This window comes from Scyliorhinus canicula, chromosome 23, assembly GCF_902713615.1.
Source record: "Scyliorhinus canicula chromosome 23, sScyCan1.1, whole genome shotgun sequence".
NCBI classification, from domain to species: domain Eukaryota; kingdom Metazoa; phylum Chordata; class Chondrichthyes; order Carcharhiniformes; family Scyliorhinidae; genus Scyliorhinus; species Scyliorhinus canicula.
The window spans coordinates 25,207,164-25,225,298 of record NC_052168.1 but is presented as its reverse complement, the minus strand read 5'-3'; the positions used below and the strand labels follow the sequence as shown (position 1 = coordinate 25,225,298).

The following is an 18,135-nucleotide window of genomic DNA, read 5'->3' as shown; positions in this document are numbered from 1 at the left end:
TGCACCTGTAAACCAACTTTTTGCGACTCATGCACTAGCACACCCAGGTCTCTCTGCACAGCGGCATGTTTTAGTATTTTATCATTTAAACCTGATCATTGTTGGGCAGCACGGTAGCATTGTGGATAGCACAATCGCTTCACCGCTCCAGGGTGCCGGGTTCGATTCTGGCTTGGATCACTGTCTGTGCGGAGTCTGCACATCCTCCCCGTGTGTGCGTGGGTTTCCTCCGGGTGCTCCGGTTTCCTCCCACAGTCCAAAGATGTGTGGGTTAGGTGGATTGGCCGTGCTAAATTGCCCTTAGTGTCCAAAATTGCCCTTAGTGTTGGGTGGGGTTACTGGGTTATGGGGATAAGGTGGAGGTGTTGACCTTGGATAGGGTGCTCTTTCCAGGAGCCGGTGCAGACTCGATGGGCCGAATGGCCTCCTTCTGCACTGTAAATTCTATGTAAAAATTCTATGTAATTGTATCACTGCTGAATGCCATCACTGTCTATCCTTCAGGCAGACACAAGGTTCAACTCTCCGGAAGAATCAAACCCTTACGCAGGATATCGCTGGTCTTCCCTCACAAGTGACAAGGTCAGAATTTTCACTTTAGTGCAGCTGTTTAGCAGTGGGCAGTGAAACAGCCAGCAGAGGCAGGATTGCCTTGGTATAGGGGATGCTTTCTAATAGACACAGATTGGGACAGGCTCGATACAATTGGTCAGGTCTCGCTGGGTAAAAATAACCAGTGACGCACGCTGTTAGTAATGCACAAATCAACCAGGAAATTCAGGGAATTAAGGGACTGGTAAACACCACTAGTGGTATATTGTATGTATTACGGCACTGCCCGTGTATTACAAGTACTACGGTAAATCCCTGCCTGCTGGCTCCTCCCAGTAGGCGGAGTATAAAAGTGTGCGCTCTCCTGGGTTGCTTCCATTCTGGTTGCAGCTACAGGAGGCACAACGTCTTGTGCAATAAATTGATGTACCGTCAATTACCTGGAGACGAGAATGGCGAAGCAATCGAGGCTTTATTGCACGGGCAATGCCGTAATACATACAATATATCACTAGTGGCGTTTACCACAGGGACACAGAAACAGAGAATAGGAGTAGGCGGAGGCCATTTGGCCCTTTGAGCCTGCTCCCCCATTCAGTAATAATTTATGTGTCACAAGTAGGCTAACATTAACACTGCAATGAAGTTACTGTGCAAATCCCCATTATTAATATCATGGCTGATCATCCAGCTCAATAGCCTGATCCTACCTTCCCTCCCTCCATCGATCCCAAGTGCTATATCTTTTTAAAAATAAATTTAGAGTACCCAATTCTTTTTTTTCTCCAATTAAGGGGCAATTTACCGTGGCCAATCCACCTACCCTGCACATCTCTGGGTTGTGGGGGCGAGACCCACGCAGACACGGGGAGAATGTGCAAACTCCACACGGACGGTGACCCGGGGCTGGGATTGAACCCGGGTCCTCGGCGCCATGAGGCAGCAGTGCTAACCACTGCGCCACCGTGCTGCCCAGATAAGTACCTTTTCAGCGGAGAATTCCGTGGCACAGTGGGTCACATCCCTAACTCTGGGTCAGAAGATTTGGGTTCAGGTTAAGTCCCAATTCAGTCTCAATTCTGGCCAATGAAGATGGGTCCTGGAAGTGACCGAGCAGGTAGATTAGGTGCCTTGGAGGTAAGAGTTTCCTGGTCAGTCAGACTGCCAAAGGCAACGGCAAATCACGGCAGTAATTTGCCGAGGATAATCCTGGACCAGTCCAACGGAAGTCCTTTTTTTAAAAAAATTTAGAGTACCCAATTCATTTTTTTCCAGTTAAGGGACAATTTAGCACGGCCAATCCACCGGGACAGAGACCCAGAGCCGGGATCGAACCTGGGACCTCGGCGCCGTGAGGCAGCAGTGCTAACCAATGGAAGCCCCTGACCAACAACATCCTCTTAGGACATGCGGCAATTGTCAATGATCACCAGATAACCTCGCTCGGCCAGAAAAAGGAAGAGTTTAAACTGCCCAATCACATTCTTCGGGTAGTTAGTTGTTGTTATAAACTGTTTCAAATGTCAAAACTTTTTACTTCTTCTTTTCATCCTTTTTCTTTCTCTCTCTTAATCCAAACCTTCTCTCTAATTCTCACTCAGTACCTGATTTGATTCCAATTTGCCCAATTTATCCTGTTTTGTTCTCAATCCTTAACAGTAAGAAGTCTTACAACACCAGGTTAAAGTCCAACAGGTTTGTTTCAAACACGAGCTTTCGGAGCGCAGCTGCGCTCCGAAAGCTCGTGTTTGAAACAAACCTGTTGGACTTTAACCTGGTGTTGTAAGACTTCTTACTGTGCTCACCCCAGTCCAACGCCGGCATCTCCACATCATCAATCCTTAACAGTCATTGGTTGAGGAAATAGTCTGCTCGCAGTCCCTTCATGCGTCTAACCAATGGGCTCGCTGTTTTAGTAAGCTCCGGCCCAATGACGTTCAGGGGAGAGTCGGGGAGATTAGAACAGTACAGCACAGAACAGGCCCTTCGGCCCTCGATGTTGTGCCGAGCATTGATCACCCTACTCAAGTCAACGTATCCACCCTATACCCGTAACCCAACAACCCCCATTAACCTTATTTTTTTGGACACTAAGGGCAATTTAGCCTGGCCAATCCACCTAACCCGCACATCTTTGGACTGTGGGAGGAAACCGGAGCACCCGGAGGAAACCCACGCACACACGGGGAGGACGTGCAGACCCCGCACAGACAGTGACCCCAGCCGGGAATCGAACCTGGGACCCTGGAGCTGTGAAGCATTTATGCTAACCACCATGCTACCATGCTGCCCCATGTTGGCGTGTTGGCGATGTCACTGGGCTAGTTAGTAATCTAGAGGCCCAGGCTAACGCTGTGCGGACCTGGGTTCAAATCCCACCCCGGCAGCTGGAGGAATTTAGATTCAGTTAATAAATCCGGAGTTAATAGCTGGTTTCAGATGATCTAAGCATCAATGGTTCGCTAATGTCCTTTAAGGAAGGAAATCAGCCGGCCTTACCCGGTCTGGCATTCGCTTGACACCAGACCCACAGCGATGCGGTTGACTCTTATAACCACCCCCCCTGGTCCGGCCTAGTTGAAATGGTCTCAGTTCAAAGGTTGTTTGGGATGGGCAACAAATGTTGGCCTTAACCGCGACGCCCACATCTCAGGGAATTATAAAGAAAAATAAACGTTCTTCTAGTGCTGAACGTTGTGGCAAAGGCAGGACTCTGGGGTCAGAACGACCTGCAGCCCGTAATCTGAGGCTCCATTGGCTGAGGCCTTATTCTGGGAGCACCAGTTTAGAAAATCTGCCACCTGGTGGACTTGATGGATTTAATCACCTTGGAGCGACCTTTATCCTTCTGGGCTGTCATCGTCAGACACAGGGCGCGATTCTCCCAACGGGAGACTGAGTGCCGACGCTCCCGGAGTGAAACCCGGAGTGTTTCACTCCGGCGTCGGAGGCCGCTCCTCGCACCCTATTCTCCCCCCCCCCCCAGGGGGCTAGGAGCGGCGGTTCGTGAATCCTGAGCACCCGGCCTTGACACTTGCGTCAAGGGGGCGCGCCGGGAATGACGCGGCCGGCGGCGCCGAAGTGACGTCAGCCGCGCATGCGCAGGTTGGCCGGCTCCAATCCGCGCCTGCGCGGTTGCCGTCTTTCCCTCCGCTGCTCCCGCAAGACATGGCGGCTTCGTCTTGCGGGTCGGCGGAGGGAAAAGAGTGCGTCGTTTACAGACGCCGGCCCGGTGATTGGTGGGCGCCGCCCGTGGTGCTCGATCCTCCCTCCGTCCCCCCCCCCCCCCCCCCCCCCCCCACAGGCCCCACACTCACCTGTCGCACTCTGTTCACGCCGGCAGCCACCAGGTATGGTTGGCGTCGGCGTGAACCGGTCGGGTTCGGCAGCTCAGCCCATGAAACGGCGAGCGGCGATTCTCCGAGCGGCGTGTCGGAAAACGCGACACGCCATTTTTAGGGGGGTGGGAGAATCGCGGGGGGTACCAGGGCGGCGTGGCGTGATTCGCCCGGCCCTCCCACGATTCTCCCACCCGGCGTGGGGAGCGGAGTATCGCGCCCTGTGTGCAGAGCAAGGAGACTACTCTCTCATCTCTCTCTCTCCCTCGCTCTCTCTCTCCATCATGCTCTCCCCTTTTCACTTCTCTCTGTCTCTCCCTCGCTCTCTCTCTCCATCATGGTCTCCCCTTTTCTCTTCTCTCTATCTCTCCCTCGCTCTCTCTCTCTCTCCATCATGCTCTCCCTTGTTCTCTTTCTCTCTCTCTCTCTCCCTCATGCTCACTCTCTCTCGCTCTTTCTCTCTCACTCTTTCTACTTCTCTTGGCTCTCTCTCTCTTTTCGCACTCCCTCTCGCTCTCTCTCTTTTTTACTCTCTCTCGCTCTATCTCTCCCTCTTTCTGTGCTAAACCTAGCATAGGGCTAAATCGCTGGCTTTTAAAGCAGACCAAGGCAGGCCAGCAGCACGGGTCGATTCCCGTACCGGCCTCCCCGAACAGGCGCCGGAATGTGGCGACTAGGGGCTTTTCACAGTAACTTCATTTGAAGCCTACTCGTGACAATAAGTGATTTTCATTTTCATTTTTCTCTCTTTCTCTTCACTCTCTCTTTCTCTAACTCTGTTTTCTCTCTTTCTCTCATTCACTCTCTCTTTCTCTCCCTCCCTCTCCCTCCCACTCTCTCTCTCGCTCCCTCTCTCTCTCTCTCTCTCTCTCTCTCCCCCCCCCCCCCACTCTCTCTCTCGCTCCCTCTTTCTCTCCCTCCCTCTCCTTCCCCCTCTTTCTCTCTCCCTCTCTCTCCCCTCCCCACTCTCTCTCGCTCCCTCTTTCTCTCCCTCCCTCTCCTTCCCCCTCTTTCTCTCTCCCTCTCTCTCCCCTCCCCACTCTCTCTCTCGCTCCCTCTCTCTCTCTTTCTCTCTCTCTCTCTCTTCCCCCTCCCACTCTCTCGCTCCCTCTGTCTGTCTCCCTCTCTGCCTCAGTATGTAACCACCTCCCTGTCAGAGCGTTGGCCCGTGCCATAGGAAAGACAAGGAGGCAGGCCCCGAGAATTACTCCAGCCTCCAGGGTGAATTGGACGCACGCTGTCGATTGGTGTTGTTCTGCACCGTGCTCCAGCCATTTGGCCAACCCATCCTTGCCGGGAAAACGTTCGGAAGGAAATCAGCGACAACATTTCCAGTATTGCTGAAAAGAGACATGTTGCTGAAGCTTTTCCTCTTGCACTCATCAGAACAATCACAAGAATGCCAATACCAAAACAACTGATGCGACATGAGAAGAGAGTGCTGATTGGTTGGCAAGTGCACTACTGATTGGTAGAGGCTTTGCCACGGAGCGTGCACCAGTTAATTATGACTGACAGTTAACTGCCAAGCATTCTTTGAAAATGTAAACTGGCAGCTTGACTCTGATTGCCCCCCCACCCCCACCCCACCCCCGGGTCAATCCCTGTCCAGAGCTCCTGCTTCTCTCCAATTGCCTGGTACCCCAACTCTCCTTCCCTACCCTCTTCCCACACCCTGGCTTCAGTGTTGCCGATCCTTTGCCCTCTACTGCTGACTCTGTTTCCCTCCCCAGCCATGCCACCTGACCCGCAGAACATTTCCAGAATGTTCTCCACTTCTGCCTTAAAAACACTTCTTTGCTTCCTGTTTCATTGCAGACTGGCAGAGCGTTCTCAAACAGAACCTCCTCGAACTCACAGAACAGAGATGTCCATCTACAAACAAACAACAGGCACAATATGGTACGGGTACTTCTGTTTCGCCCCGTGGGATGTGGGTGGCTCTGGCGAAACAGCCTCAGAGAGAATCAGCAGCCGGTTTGTTGCTGCATCAGCTTTCATTTGTCATTCGCTTCGGGGGGGGGGGGGGGGGGGGGGGGGAGGGGGCAGTGCGGCGGTACAGTTAATGGCGCCGCTGCCTCACAGCTCCAGGGACCCCGGCTTGAATCCGGCCTTGGGTCACTGTCTGTGCGGAGTCTGCACGTCCTCCCCGTGTCTGCGTGGGTTTCCTCCGGGTGCTCCGGTTTCCTCCCACAGTCCAAAGACGCACTGATTAGGTGGATTGGCCGTGATAGATTGCCCCTTAGTGTCCAAAGATGTGCAGGTTGGGTGGATTGGCCGTGCTAAATTGCCCCTTAGTGTCCAAAGATGTGCGGGTTGGGTTATGAGGTTGCGGGGATAGGGCGTGGGCTTGGGTGGATTGCTTCTTCAGAGGGTCGGAACAGACCCGATGGGCTGAAAGGTCTCCTTCTGAAAATATTGTGACGGTTTACAACTTCAAATCAACGCAAGGCTGTAGCGAGACTAGATTAATGAGCCCCCAAAAGATTTTGAACTCCCATTTTGGCAGTGAGAAATGGGCTGCCAATTTGTTCCGAGCCGGTTCTGTGGCTCTATCGAGCATTAGCTTCACCCTTTGGTTCTTGCAGCGCGTTTTGGAGCCTGTGCGTGAATCTGCCGGACTCCCAATCGTGCAGCAGCTTCTAGGTCTGTGTCTGCAGTGATTGTGCACAGCGGACCTCTGCCAATCCTGATCGGAAGCTGTCGGCCTGTTTTCCCTGTTGCAGCTGCTGCTTATTCGTTGGGGGGGGGTTTATGCCCCTGGCCTGGGACGGCTATCCCAAACGGGGCAGTCGGGGGACGATGCCGGCTCCCCTATCCGTGGTGTGTTGTGCGGGATTCCCTGGGATCGAAGATTCCCTGGGTAAGAACGGGTCTCGTTTACAGTGTCAACATTGAGTATCGCGATCACGTCGAGAATGTTCATCGGACGCCCAAAGCGCACTTGCCCAATATGTAGTCACTGGAAGGAGCAAAGTAGTGAAATACAAATAGACATGTTGGTCTCCAAACTTCTTCAAATACTTGTTTTCTTCCTGTCCCAATACAGACAGATGGGGCATTCCCTAACAGTACCTTCTCAAACTCATTGAACAGAGATCTCCATCTACAAACAAGTGATCATTATGATAATGTAAGAGCATTTTTGTATCAGTCCTTGGGAGGTGGGTGAAATTGATGAGACTGCGTTCAGAACATAGTCCAGAAGGAGGCCATTCGGCCCCTCGAGTCAATTAAACACAGCTGATGGTCACCCAACTCCATATACCTGCCGTTGACGCCACATATATCTTAATACCTTTTTTTAAAAAATAATTTTTATTGAAAAATGTTGAATTTATACAACAATAGCGCACCATAGTAAAATACCAAAAATAACAATAATATTAGCAATCATAAACATTCGTCCCCCCCCCCCCCCCCCCCCGGGTTGCTGCTGCTATTGACCAAGTTACCTATCTCTGAGCCAGGAAGTCCAGAAAAGGCTGCCATCGTCTATAGAACCCTTGTATTGATCCTCTCAGGGCAAATTTGACCTTTTCCAATTTTATAAATCCCGCCATGTCACTGATCCAGGTCTCCACACTTGGGGGTCTCGCATCCTTCCACTGTAGCAGAATCCTTCGTCGGGCTACTAGGGACGCAAAGGCCAGGACTGTCAAAAACTATCCAACTCGGGGGCGGCACGGTGCCCGCAGTGGTTGGCACTGCTGCCTCACGGCGCCGGGGACCCGGGTTTGATCCCGTGGAGTTTGCACATTCTCCCCATGTCTGCGCGGGTCTCACCCCCCCCCCCCCTCCCCCCCCCCCCCCCCCCCCCCACCACAACCCGAAGATGTAAAAAATAATTGGACGCTCTAAATTTATTTTTTTAAATCTGTGAATAAATCTGTGAACAGAATGCTACAGACTAACGGCTCTCTGAGGGAAACAGGTTCTCCTAATCTCCGTCTGAAAAGGGAGACCTTATAGTCTTAAACGGCGCCCCCCCCCCCCTTCGTTCCCGTCTCCCCCACAAGTGAAAGCCCCCTCCCCGTATCCACCCTATCAAACCCTCCTCAGGACTGTACCAGCTTCCCCGAACAGGAGCCGGAATGTGGCGACTAGGGGCTTTTCACAGGAACTTCATTCGAAGCCTACTCGTGGCAATAAGTGATTATTATTATATGTTTCAATAAGATCACCTCTCGTGCTTCTAAATTCCAGTGGGAATAGGCCCAAAGTGTCCGACCTTTTCTCATTCGATACGTCCCCCATCCCAGAACGAGACACGTGGACCTTCTCTGAACTGCTTCAAACATAATTATATCCTTTTTCAGATAAAGAGAGCAAACTGTACATAGTATTCCACATGTGGCCTCACCAAGGCCCCTGTACAGCTGCAGTAAAGCCTCTATTGTGAACCTCCCTGTTACAAAGATCAAAGCCTGCGCCGATCACATGTCCTATCTAGGCCAACCATCTGTATCCACCTATGTTCAATGTGGGGCCATTCCAAATCCAAGAAGGGAAACTTGAAATGCTGGTTCTTACGTACTTATTTTTGCAAATTGGAAAAAAATGAGAAGAGATGAAGCCCGGTGAGGAAAGGGGTCAGTTTTGTTGTAAATTATTCAAAAAACAAACTTTAAAATACACAACAGGCAGCAGTATAGAACAACGTTTACAATTAACCATAAGAATGGTCAGTATCCTTAAATTACACCCCCCCCCCCCCCCCCCAATCCAAATCTATCTACTTTCCTAAACACCAAGAGTAGCCCGTCTCCAAAACAACACCCCATAGGTTTTAACACTATGAGCCAAATCCAGAAAATAATTACCACACAGGACCGGTAGCTTTCTTTTGGGAACATTTCTTCTAGTTTAGAGGCAGGTCTTAATGGAAAGCAAAGAGTGGGGATTAATGGGTGTTTCTCTGGTTTGCAATCAGTAGCTAGTGGTGTCCCTCAGGGATCAGTGTTGGGCCCACAATTGTTCACAAGTTACATAGATGATTTGGAGTTGGGGACCATGGGAGATGAGGAAATGGCTGAGGAACTGAACAGGTTTTTGGGGTCGGTCTTCACAGTGGAAGACACAAATAACATGCCAGTGACTGATAGGAATGAGGCTATGACAGGTGAGGACCTTGAGAGGATTGTTATCACCAAGGAGGGAGTGATGGGCAAGCTAATGGGGCTAAAGGTAGACAAGTCTCCTGGCCCTGATGGAATGCATCCCAGAGTGCTAAAAGAGATGGCTAGGGAAATTGCAGATGCACTAGTGATGATTTACCAAAATTCACTAGACACTGGGGTGGTCCGGGCGGATTGGAAATTAGCAAACGTGATGCCACTGTTTAAAAAAGGAGGTAGGCAGAGAGCAGGAAATTATAGGCCAGTGAGCTTAACTTCGGTAGTAGGGAAGATGCTGGAATCTATCATCAAGGAAGAAATAGCGAGGCATCTGGATAGAAATTGTCCCATTGGGCAGACGCAGCATGGGTTCATAAAGAGCAGGTGATGCCTAACTAATTTAGTGGAATTTTTTGAGGACATTACCAGTGCAGTAGATAACGGGGAGCCAATGGATGTGGTATATCTGGATTTCCAGAAAGCCTTTGTCAAGGTGCCACACAAAAGGCTGCTGCATAAGATAAAGATGCATGGCATTAAGGGTAAAGTAGTAGCATGGATAGAGGATTGGTTAATTAATAGAAAGCAAAGAGTTGGGATTAATGGGTGTTTCTCTGGTTGGCAATCAGTAGCCAGTGGTGTCCCTCAGGGATCCGTGTTGGGCCCACAATTGTTCACAATTTACACAGATGATTTGGAGTTGGGGACCAAGGGCAATGTGTCCAAGTTTGCAGACGACACTAAGAGGAGTGGTAAAGCGAAAAGTGCAGAGGATACTGGAAGTCTGCAGAGGGATTTGGATAGGTTAAGTGAATGGGCTAGGATCTGGCAGATGGAATACAATGTTGACAAATGTAAGGTTATCCATTTTGGTAGGAATAACAGCAAACGGGATTATTATTTAAATGATAAAATATTAAAGCATGCTGCTGTGCAGAGAGACCTGGGTGTGCTAGTGCATGAGTCGCAAAAAGTTGGTTCACAGGTGCAACAGGCGATTAAGAAGGCAAATGGAATTTTGTCCTTCATTGCTAGAGGGATGGAGTTTAAGACTAGGGAGGTTATGTTTCAATTGTATAAGGTGTTAGTGCGGCCACACCTGGAGTATTACATAGAACAGTACAGCACAGAACAGGCCCTTCGGCCCTCAATCTTGTGCCGAGCCATGATCACCCTACTCAACCCACGTATCCACCCTATACCCGTAACCCAACAAGCCCCCCCCCCCCCCCCCCAAACCTTACTTTTATTAGGACACTACGGGCAATTTAGCATGGCCAATTCACCTAACCCGCACATCTTTGGACTGTGGGAGGAAACCGGAGCACCCGGAGGAAACCCACGCACACAGGGGGAGGACGTGCAAACTCCACACAGACAGTGACCCAGCCGGGAATCGAACCTGGGACCCTGGAGCTGTGAAGCATTTATGCTAACCACCATGCTACCCTGCTGCCCCTGTGTTCAGTTCTGGTCTCCTTACTTGAGAAAGGACGTACTGGCGCTGGAGGGTGTACAGAGGAGATTCACTAGGTTAATCCCAGAGCTGAAGGGGTTGGATTATGAGGAGAGATTGAGTAGACTGGGACTGTACTCGTTGGAATTTAGAAGGATGAGGGGGGATCTTATAGAAACATATAAAATTATGAAGGGAATAGATAGGATAGATGCGGGCAGGTTGTTTCCACTGGCGGGTGAAAGCAGAACTAGGGGACATAACCTCAAAATAAGGGGAAGTAGATTTAGGACTGAGTTTAGGAGGAACTTCTTCACCCAAAGGGTTGTGAATCTATGGAATTCCTTGCCCAGTGAAGCAGTTGAGGCTCCTTCATTAAATGTTTTTAAGGTAAAGATAGATAGTTTTTTGAAGAATAAAGGGATTAAGGGTTATGGTGTTCGGGCCGGAAAGTGGAGCTGAGTCCACAAAAGATCAGCCATGATCTGATTGAATGGCGGAGCAGGCTCGAGGGGCCAGATGGCCGACTCCTGCTCCTAGTTCTTATGTTCTTTTGGGGTCTGACATAGACAGACTTCTGCTTTCTTTTTTCGCAACCGCCTGATTCTCTAAGAGAATCATCTGGGCGTGGCTACGACCTAGTCCTTAGACTGCTAGTCTGCACTTTGCTGCACAAAGTTGCCCCCCTGCTACTAGGCTAAGTTGCACCTCACAAGTCCTCCGCAGCTAAACCCCTGTCAGTTTCTTTTTTATCCAATGCTGTACTTTCCATTTCTTCATTCCAACTTCCTAACACTTCCCCAATTGTATATTCCTAATCCTGGGAGAAACCGCCTTCGACGCGAAGCAGGGAAGTCCACCTCGGCTGTAACTTAACCAACACCTTCCCCTCCATTCAGCGTGAAATTGTTTCCTCTTTCTCTCGAGTTTTGAACGTCTAGTTTTGCGTCGGGGCTCCATCAGGGGCGACTGCTGACAGTTTCGACCCTAGCACTGAGACCCGTCAGGTCCTGAGGCCCACTCTCCATCCAGAGCATGCTCAGATGCTGCTTGCCCATTGGCCGGCTGGACCGCCTCGCAATGGGCCGCCGGGTGAAGCTGTGAAGTGATGATGTAAATGCACAGGCTGTTCTCCAAACCATTAAACCACCCGCCTGCTTCCTGTCCCATTACAGACAGATCGGGGATTTTCCACTAGAAATTCCTCAACCTTATTGAATAGAGATGTCCATCAGTTGACAAGCGACCACTACGATAAGGTGAGGGCATTTCTGTACCTGTGCTTGGAGTGACAAAGCTGTATTAGAAATATAGCGACAAGAGGGGGCCATTCGGCCCTGTGGATCTGTACTGCCATTCAACCAAATCATAGTTGACCGAACTCCGCACTACCTTTACTCCATATCCCTCAATATCTTTGTAACAAAAAAAATCATCAATCTCTGATTTAAAATGTAACAATTAATCTATCATCTATTGCCATTTGGAACATAGAACATACAGTGCAGAAGGAGGCCATTCGGCCTATCGAGTCTGCACCTATCCCCGTAACCCAATAACCCCTCCTAACCTTTTTGGTCACTAAGGGCAATTTAGCACGGCCAATCCACCTAACCTGCACATCTTTGGACTGTTGGAGGAAACCGGAGCACCCGGAGGAAACCCACGCACACACGGGGAGGACGTGCAGACTCCACACAGACAGTGACCCAGCCGGGAATCGAACCTGGGACCCTGGCACTGTGAAGCCACAGTGATATCCACTTGTGCTGCCGTGCTGCCCGAGTTTGTGGAAGAGTTTCAAATTCCTACCACCCGTTCTGTGTCGACGCGTTTCCTAATTCACTCCGGAATGATATGGTCCTAATTTGTTGAGTCCTCAACCGGTGACGTTAATGGAAAAAGATCATCATCATTTTTCTTAGTGTCACACGTTGGTTTACATTAACACCGCAATGGAGTTACTGTGAAAAGCCCCTCAATTCCTCATCCTTTAGTTACCCCCCAGGCCACCTCTTTGAAGCTCCGTAGTACAAAACTCTGAAGGAGTGGGAATTCTCAGGAGTGGAACGCCAGAGGTTGAATCTCCGGGCTGTGTCCAGACCTGGAACAGAGGGAGACAGTTCCCAGGAACATCGATGCAGGTCAGCGTGTTGGTTTCCTGAGCCCTACCCTTGGCTCCGGCCGTTTTCTGCTGGGAAGGGTTCGAGGCCCACTGTGGCCGTCCACCTTCTGTGAGACGAGAAGCCAATCCCGCTCATTAAGAAAGAGCCTTGTTAGCTTTTTTTTAAAAAAATTTTTAGATTAGCCAATTATTTTTTCCAATTAAGGGGCAATTTAGCGTGGCCAATCCACCTATCCTGCACATTTTTGGGTTGTGGGGGCGAAACCCACACAGACACGGGGAGAATGTGCAAACTCCACACGGACAGTGACCCAGAGCCGGGATCGAACCTGGGACCTCAGCGCCGTGAGGCGGTTGTGCTAACCACTAGGCCACCGTGCTGCCCTAAGAGCCTTGTTAGCTGTTGATTTTTAACATGTCTGTCTTCATGGGATGTGGCCGTCGTTGGCTAGGTCACCGTTTATTGCCCATCCCTAATTTCTCTTGAGAAGGTGCCTTCTCGAACCCGCTGCAGCCCGTGTGGTGTAGGTACACCCACTGTGCTGTTAGGGAGGGAGTTCCAGGATGTTGACCCAGCGACAGTGAAGGAACGGCCGATATATTTCCAAGTCGGGGTGGTGAGTGGCTTGGAGGGGAACCTCCAGGGGGTGGGGTTCCCAGGTATCTGCTGCCCTTGTCCTTCCCGATGGTGGAAGTTGTGGGTTTGGAAGTTGCTGCCGAAGGAGCCTTGGTGGGTTGCTGCAATGCATCTTGTGAATGGGACGCACTGCTGTCGCTGTGTGTCAGTGATGGAGGATGTGGATGTCGAATGTGGTGGATGGGGTGCCAGTCAGGCGGGGCTGCTTTGTTATTGATGGCGTCGAGCTTTTGGAGTGGTGTTGGAGCTGCGCTCATCCAGGCAAGTGGGAGAGTATTCCATCTCGTGCCTTGGGGAGCCAGGAGGTGAGTTACTTACCGCAGGATTCCTGACCCCTGACCTGCTCTGGTCAGCACTGGATTAATCTGGCTCTGCCTGGTCAGTTTCTGGTCAGTGGTAACCCCCAGAATGTTGATAGCAGGGATTCGGCAATGGTGATGTCACTGAATGACAAGGGGGACTGGTTAGATTCTCTCTTGTTGCCGATTTTAACAGTCAACCTCTAGTTCACCGATGCCGCAGATCAGCTGGTAGTTCATAGTGCCAGCACGCCAGGCAGCTTCTCGACCATCCCTGCCTACCCTGGTGTGGGTATAGCCACCCTCTAGAGGGATGTCCTCCCACCTCCTCGCCACCCAGTGACGAGAGGCGATACAGCATGATGCAAAGCATACAGCATTGGGCAGCACAGCGGCTAGCACAGTTACTTCACAGCTCCAGGATCCCAGGTTCGATTCCCGGCTTGGGTCACTGTCTGTGTGGAGTCTGCACGTCCTCCCCGTGTGTGCGTGGGTTTCCCTCCGGGTGCTCCGGTTTCCTCCCACAGTCCCGAAGATGTGCAGGTTAGGTGGATTGGCCATGCTAAATTGCCCCTTGGTGTCCAAAAAGGTTGGGTGGGGTTACTGGGTTACATAGAACAGTACAGCACAGAACAGGCCCTTCGGCCCTCGATGTTGTGCCGAGCAATGATCACCCTACTCAAACCCACGTATCCACCCTATACCCGTAACCCAACAACCCCCCCTTAACCTTACTTTTTAGGACACTACGGGCAATTTAGCATGGCCAATCCACCTAACCCGCACATCTTTGGACTGTGGGAGGAAACCGGAGCACCCGGAGGAAACCCACACACACACGGGGAGGACGTGCAGACTCCACACAGACAGTGACCCAGCCGGGAATCGAACCTGGGACCCTGGAGCTGTGAAGCATTTATGCTAACCACCATGCTACCCTGCTGCCACATTATGGGGATAGGGTGGAGTCGTGGTCTTAAGTAAGGTGCTCTTTCGAAGGGCTGGTGCAGACTCGATGGGCCGAATGGCCTCCTTCTGCACTGTAAATTCGCTGATTCTATAATCAGGATGCTGGGTGGCGTGCTGAGTAATTTGAACATGCTGTTCCCATGATATCAGTGATAGAGTTTCAAGGACCTGAAGCTTCGCGGGGGGGGGGGGGGGGGGGTGGGGGGGGGGGGAGTTTCAGTGAGTTGCTCCAGGTGTGGCTACAGTGACACCATTGGCCACAGCCTGTTGATTCTAGCAGGAAACCGCCTTCAATGCAAACTTGGAAAATGTATCTCACGTGTATGTTAACTTAGCCGACATCTTCAGAAACGCCCTCTTTCTCCAAAGCTTTCTGCTGCTGACCTCTGTGACCGGGCTTCATCAGGGCTATTGCTGAGAATGACCACGGGCCAGATTTTGGGGCCTGCTCTCCATCCAGAACTACTTCAGATGCTGCCCGTCTTTAGCCCTTCTTCGGCCGAGACTTGCAAATGGCCGGCGGAAGAAGCGATGCTGTGGAATGTAAATTACGGGGGCCGCTCTCCAAACCTTTAAAATAGTTCTTTGCTTCCCGTCCCCTTACAGACAGATCGCGGATTCTCAAGCAGACCCTCCCTAAACTCGCTGAACCGAGATGCCTATCTGCCGGCAAGCGACAAGCCCATCAAGGTAGGAGTGGCTGTGCATCGTGTTATGGGCCAGGGTTTAGGGAACCCCAAGGTGAAATGAAAATGAAAATTGCTTATTGTCACGAGTAGGCTTCAATGAAGTTTCTGTGAAAAGCCCCTAGTCGCCACATTCCGGCGCCTGTCCGGGGAGGCTGGTAGGGGAATCGAACCGTGCTGCTGGCCTGCTTGGTCTGCTTTAAAAGCCAGCGATTTAGCTGAGTGAGCTAAACCAGCCCCAGCCCCAGGTGTATCAGGGAGTTCACCTGACCCACAACTTTTAATAGATTGTGGTATGGGGAGCACACGGCCCACTCTACAGGAGTGGTACAGCAGAAATTGAAAAGTAATTTTTAAAGCAAAACAATGTTTATTCTATGACCTCAAGTTAACCTTTTTAAAACATACAGTGATCATCTTAGCAACCATCAATTCACATACAACCCCCAAGGAATACAACACTAAGTAATCCTTTAAGCTTTCATTTTAACATCCATACGACTGAAAATACCTTTTACCAGAAGCCCATCAGGTTAAAGTCACGACTGTTATTAGTTTTAAATCACCAGGATTGATTTACAGTCTTTAGATTACAGAGAGAGATTCATACACCTTCTGGCTGTGACTGCAGCTATCCAGCTCTGAAAACGAAACTAAAACACACCCTGCAGCAAACAGCCTAAAACAAAAGTAAAAAGCTGACAGCTCCACCCCCCTCTCTGACATCACTGCGGTAGTAAACACCCATTTCTTAAAGGTACTCTCACTACAGATATTTATATACACACCCGTTTATAAACACCCATTTCTTAAAGGTACTCTCACATGTCAGTTGTTTCTGGGATGTGAGCGATTCAGGCAGGGTAGCATTAATTGCCCCTCTCTAGTTAAGCTGAGAAAGGTGGTGTTTATTGATCCTCCTTGAACTACTGCAGTCAGTACACCCACAGTGATGCTTGATGGGGAATTTCAATGAGAAGTCTGACAACACCGGGTTAAGGTCCAACAGGTTTGTTTCAAACACGAGCTTTCGGAGCCCAGCTCCTTCATCAGGTGAATCAGGTTTCACCTGATGAAGGAGCTGCGCTCCGAAAGCTAGTGTTTGAAACAAACCTGTTGGACTTTAACCTGGTGTTGCAAGACTTCTTACTGTGCTCACCCCAGTCCAACGCCGGCATCGCCCCATCGGGAATTTCAGGTTTTTGAACGAGATACGACAGAGGATGACGTATCCCCCAAATCAGGACGGTGTGTGACTTGAAGAGGAGCTTTAAGATGATGATTTTCCCTTGGTATTGGAAGATAGATGTTCCATGGCTGGAATGTGTGTGTCGATGTAAACTCTGTAGGTTGCCGCAGTGCATTTTTATAAATAGAGTCACTCTTATGTTTGATTCCAGTAGGATAGAACCAATCTTTTCAGACTTCCATCTTTATTTGCAGAGTTGCATAATGCACGCATGCACCTCCGAACCCAACAATTACAATTTTAGTCTGTGTGTATTTTTAAGGACTCAAGTGAATCACCAGTCAATGCCGATCAATTGCATATAATTCAATGAATAGAGTTCAAAAAGCAAGGAAGACATGCCAAATCTTTATGAATCAGTAAACATGCCAGAACTGGTGTATTATGTCGAAATCTGGGGCCCACACCTTTGGAAGGATGTCAAGTTCTTAGTGAGATTACAGGGGCGAGATACTCTGACCCCCCCCCCACCTCCCCCGCCGGGTCGGAGAATCGCCGGGGTGCGACGTGAATCCCGCCCCAGCTGGCTGCCGAATTCACCGGCACCGGGCTTTTGGGGGGGGGGGGGGGCGGGAATCGCGCCCGCCGGTCGGGGGCCATTGGCAACGGCCCCCCCTGGCAATTCTCCGGCCTGTGATGGGCCGAGTGGCCGCCCGTTTTCGGCCAGTGTCACTGGCGTAAATCACAACAGGTCCTTACCTGGCGGGACCTGGCTCCAGAGGCGGTCTGCAGAGTCCTCAGGGGGGGCACGGGGGGGGATCAGGCCCCCGGGGGTGCCCCCACGGTGTCCTGGCCCACGATCGGGGCCCACCGATCCGCGGGCGGGCCTGTGCCGTGGGGGCACTCTTTCCCTCCACCCCGGCTGCTGTCAACCTCCGCCATGGCTGGCGCAGAGAAGAACCCCCCCCTGCGCATGCGCTGTGATGACGCCAGCACACGCTGACGTTCCCGCGCATGCGGCAACTCGCGCCGGTTGATGGAGGCCCTTCGGCACCAGTTACCGTAGTGCCAAGCCCTTCCGCGCCGACTGGCACAGTGCCAAAAACTCCGGCGCCGGCCTAGCCCCTGAAGTTGCGGAGGATTCCGCACCATTGGGGCAGCCCATGCCAGAGTGGTTCACGCCACTCCGGAGTGTCCCGCCCCGCCGGCTCGCGGAGAATCCCGCCCCATATTAGAACCAGAGTCAGGGGATTGAAGTTACTTGCAAAGACTGGAGGAGCTGGCATTGTTCCCCTTGGGGCAGAGAAAGTTATTGGGAGGCTTAACGACTTCGAGGTGTTCGGAAAGTTGAAGGGTTTTAGTAGAGTGCATAAAGAGGGAATTGGTAAACAGTTAATCTGCCTAACGGAGACATGAATGTGGTTATTTTCAAGGATTTCTCATCCAACGGGATATACCAGAACCAAATATGAAAATGAAATGAAAATCGCTTATTGCCACGAGTAGGCTTCAATGAAGTTACTGTGTAAAGCCCCTAGTCGCCACATTCCGGCGCCTGTCCGGGGAGGCTGGTACGGGAATTGAACCGTGCTGCTGGCCTGCTTGGTCTGCTTTAAAAGCCAGCGATTTAGCCTGGTGAGCTAAACCAGCCCCTGTATTGCATCAAGAATGCAGAGCACCTTAGAATTTGGCGTGTTTGCTCCCTCTGGTTCCATTGTCTTCATTGGGTCAAGGGGTCTGAGCAGTGTCTTGTTCAAGGGAACTGCG

The 18,135-nt window shown here is 51.0% G+C and overlaps 1 protein-coding gene across 1 annotated transcript in view; it reads left to right on the top strand.

The window, feature by feature from the left end:
* The window catches only part of LOC119956641, a 135,709-nt gene that overhangs the window by 93,179 nt on the left and 24,395 nt on the right, over nucleotides 1–18,135 (top strand). Inside the window, exons 14-18 of the mRNA XM_038783981.1 lie at nucleotides 505–582; nucleotides 5,709–5,792; nucleotides 6,940–7,023; nucleotides 11,639–11,722; nucleotides 15,100–15,183. Coding sequence (XP_038639909.1) covers nucleotides 505–582; nucleotides 5,709–5,792; nucleotides 6,940–7,023; nucleotides 11,639–11,722; nucleotides 15,100–15,183 — 414 coding nt within the window. The remainder of the gene's footprint in view (nucleotides 1–504; nucleotides 583–5,708; nucleotides 5,793–6,939; nucleotides 7,024–11,638; nucleotides 11,723–15,099; nucleotides 15,184–18,135) is intronic.